The sequence below is a fragment of the Apium graveolens genome, chromosome 4, assembly GCF_009905375.1.
Source record: "Apium graveolens cultivar Ventura chromosome 4, ASM990537v1, whole genome shotgun sequence".
NCBI classification, from domain to species: domain Eukaryota; kingdom Viridiplantae; phylum Streptophyta; class Magnoliopsida; order Apiales; family Apiaceae; genus Apium; species Apium graveolens.
Genome location: NC_133650.1, coordinates 287,402,865 through 287,406,346, shown reverse-complemented (window position 1 = coordinate 287,406,346; position 3,482 = coordinate 287,402,865). Strand labels below are relative to the sequence as shown.

At 38.1% G+C, this 3,482-nt stretch overlaps 1 protein-coding gene across 1 annotated transcript; it reads right to left on the bottom strand.

Annotated features, from left to right (window-relative positions):
- Nucleotides 1–754: 754 nt before the first annotated feature.
- Nucleotides 755–1,174, bottom strand: LOC141719805 (putative mitochondrial protein AtMg00310). Its single transcript, XM_074522181.1, has one exon. The coding sequence runs from the start codon at nucleotides 1,172–1,174 to the stop codon at nucleotides 755–757; it is 420 nt and encodes a 139-aa protein (XP_074378282.1).
- Nucleotides 1,175–3,482: the final 2,308 nt, after the last annotated feature.

The window sequence follows — 3,482 nt, the reverse complement described above, 5'->3', positions numbered from 1 at the left end:
GAATAAGTATATTTACTTCAATAATTACATTTTTTTTGACAAAATGCAATTTTATTACTCCATTAAATCTTGGTGAATACAAACTTTGATTCTAACTGGAACAGATTCCCAATAAAAAATGCAATCACGATACATATACGACACATGTGCTAACTCATGAGCCGGTATATTCGCAGACCGCTTCACAAAAACCAAGATACTCCCAAGTTTTCGCAACTATTTTCATGGCTGACCATCTCTTGTTGTTCCATAACAGGTTGTTTCTAGATCTCCAAATTGACCAGCAAAGAGTGATTATTTTTTTTCTCTCATTCAACGATTGACTTGCTAGTACTCTGTCTAACCATTTTACAAAATCTCTACTCTCCTCCATATTGATCCCTGGGTCAAAAAATTTCCAACACATAGCTGCCAACTTACAATGGACTAAAGCATGACAAATGGATTCATTTCCTTCGTTATAAACTGGACATATGGCATCCAGTTGCACATGCTTAATTTGTAGTTGTATTTTGGTTAGTAGGCATGAGTTGGCTGCTCTCCATACTAGATTTAAAACTTTTGGGGGAGTTTTGATTTTCCACAAATATCTCCAAAATGTACTATTGTCTTCCTCGATCCCTACTACTTTTTTGCTCTGAATCAATCTATAAGCGCTCTTTACTGAATACTGACCAGAGTGCTCGTGTTTCCAGCATAAAACATCTTTCTCAAGCTCATGTTCAATCATGGTGTTTAAAATACACTGTTGATCTCATTCTTCAAAAATGTCTTGAATTATTTCGATGTCCCATTGTTTTGCATCAGTGCGGAATAGAGAAGCCATCTTTTTTTGAGCTATAGCAGGAGAGTTCATGATAATGTACGGGTTTTCGACATTTTGTAACCAAGGATGCTGCAAAATTGATACGTTTTTGCCATTACCTATCCTCCAACACGAACCTGAAGAAATTACTTTCTTGGCTTCCCACACACATCGCCATATAAAGCTGGGACTATTTCCCAACTCAACCTCCATAAAATCCTTATCCGCATAGTATCTAGCTTTATATACACGAGCCACCAAGCTATCTGGGTTCGTCAACAGACGCCAACATTGTTTTCCCATCATGGCCATATTAAAGTCCCTTAAACACCTGAACCCCAGACCACCTTCATATTTATGCTTTGACATTTTTTGTCAGGCCATCCAACTGATCCTTGACTTTCTTTTCTTTAAAGTACTCCAGAAAAATTTGGACATACATTTCTCAATATCTTTGACAAGCTCCATTGGTAGTAAGAATATCTTCATAGCAAATGATGGTAGATCTTGAGTTACCATTTTCAACAAAATTTCTTTGTCTGGCTTCGAAACATTCTTCTCACTCCAAATTTGGATACTGGCCTTGACTTTATCTTTTAAATAACTAAAGACCGCTGATTTGTTCCTCCCCAATATATTTGGCAATCCCAGGTACTTAGAGGAGTTATCAGCTTCCTTAATTTGCAGATTTTGGCAGATCATATCCTTATTATATTGAATGACATTTGCTCTCTAGAACACCGTAGATTTAGCTCTGTTAACCCTTTGTCCCGAAGCACGTTCATAAATTGCCAACAACTCCATTACTTTCATTGCTTCTCCTGTATCCGTCTTACAATAAAGATAGCTATCATCAGTGAATAGTGTATGACTGACAACTGGAGCTCGCCTTTAAATTTTGACGCTCGTCGACCATTTTTTTGATTCATAATGGGAGATTAGAGCAGATAAGCCCCCTGTACAAACAATAAAGAGATAAGGAGGCAAGGGGTCTCCTTGTCTCAAACCTCTACTTGGCTTAATCAAGTCACCCTCAAAATCACCATGGACTATTTTGTAATCCACAGTTGATACGCATTACAAGATCAGATAAGTCCACCAATTGCTAAACCCCATCGCCAACAACATACCCCTCAAAAAATCTCCATTCGATTCGATCATAAGCTTTGGACATATTCAATTTAATGGCCATGAAACCTTCTTTTCCGAACTTCTTGCGTTTCAAGTAATGCATAATCTCAAATGACACCATGATATTATCGGAAATCAACCGACCTGGTAAGAAAGCACTTTGAGTGCCCGAGATCACAGTTTCCAACACTTTCTTCATTCGGTTTGCAACTACTTTCGTGATTATTTTCATAATAACATTACACAATGCTATTGGCCTCAAGTCTGTCACTGATATTGGGTGTTTCTTCTTTGGAATTAACACTATATTGGTAGCATCTAGACTTTCCATGATTTCTCCTGTTGCAAAGAACTCATTGGTCGTTTGAATAACTTATCTTCCTACTACAGACTAGTTTTTCCTGAAAGAAGGCAGGGGTCATGCCGTCTGGCCCCGGTGCCTTGTCAGGGTGCATGTGAAACGGTGCTTCTTTGACTTCTTCATCCGTAATTGACAGTAATAATTCATTGTTCAGCTGCTCCGTTATTGACTGGGGGATACAGTTCCATACAGCTTCACATTGTGTTTGCTCTTCTGTAAACAACTGTTAAAAATACCCTGTAATCACGTCCTGAAGACCATTACTTCAGTCAACCCACTCTCCCCCATCGTTATTCAGTTTTTGAATATGGTTTGTCCTTTTTCTTCTGTTGCAAGATTGATGAAAATACTTAGTATTCTTTTCACCAGCCTGTAACCACGGTTGTTTAGACCTCTGGCGCCAAAAAACTTCGCGTTGGTCCAGCACCAAATATAGTTGTTTCTTAACAGTATCATATTCTGCTAAAGATTGAGGATCTCGGTTATTTCGTAGCCACTTCAGTTTGATTTTACAATCTTTAATACGTATGCTAAAATAACTAGTGATCTCCCTGCATCACACTTCCAAACTTTTAGTACAACTTCTAACTGTTTGAATGACATTGCTTTTACTGTTATATTCCCAACAATTCTTAGTAATTTGAAAACACATTGGCTCTGTTAGCTAGGCATTTTCGAAGCGAAACTGCTTCTTTTTGTTACCTCTAGGTTGCTGTTCCGGAACTACCAGCAATGGACTATGATCAGACGGCGAACCTTCAAGGTTATAAACCTTTGCCATTTGAAAAATGTTAAGCCATTGGGAATTAGCAAGAACTCTATCCAACCTTATTTCAATCCAATGCACAGTATTGCGTCCTCGCTCCCATGTAATTTGATGTCCAGTAATATCAAGATCTTGGAGTTCTGTGTCATTCAAACATTCATTAAAACCATATATCAGTTGTTCCGGGAATGGAGCTTCTCCTCGCTTATCCGCTTGAGAAGTAACATTATTAAAATCCCCTACTAGACACCATGGCAGGTTTGCATCTCTGGATAAATTTCTCAAAAAATCCCAGGTTTTATATCTCTGTGATCTCATTGGTTCTCCATATATACTTGTGAGTCTCCAAGGAGCTTTATTAGTCGAACTTATAGAAACATCAATGTGCGACCTCGACAAACTAAGCAAATTTACTACAT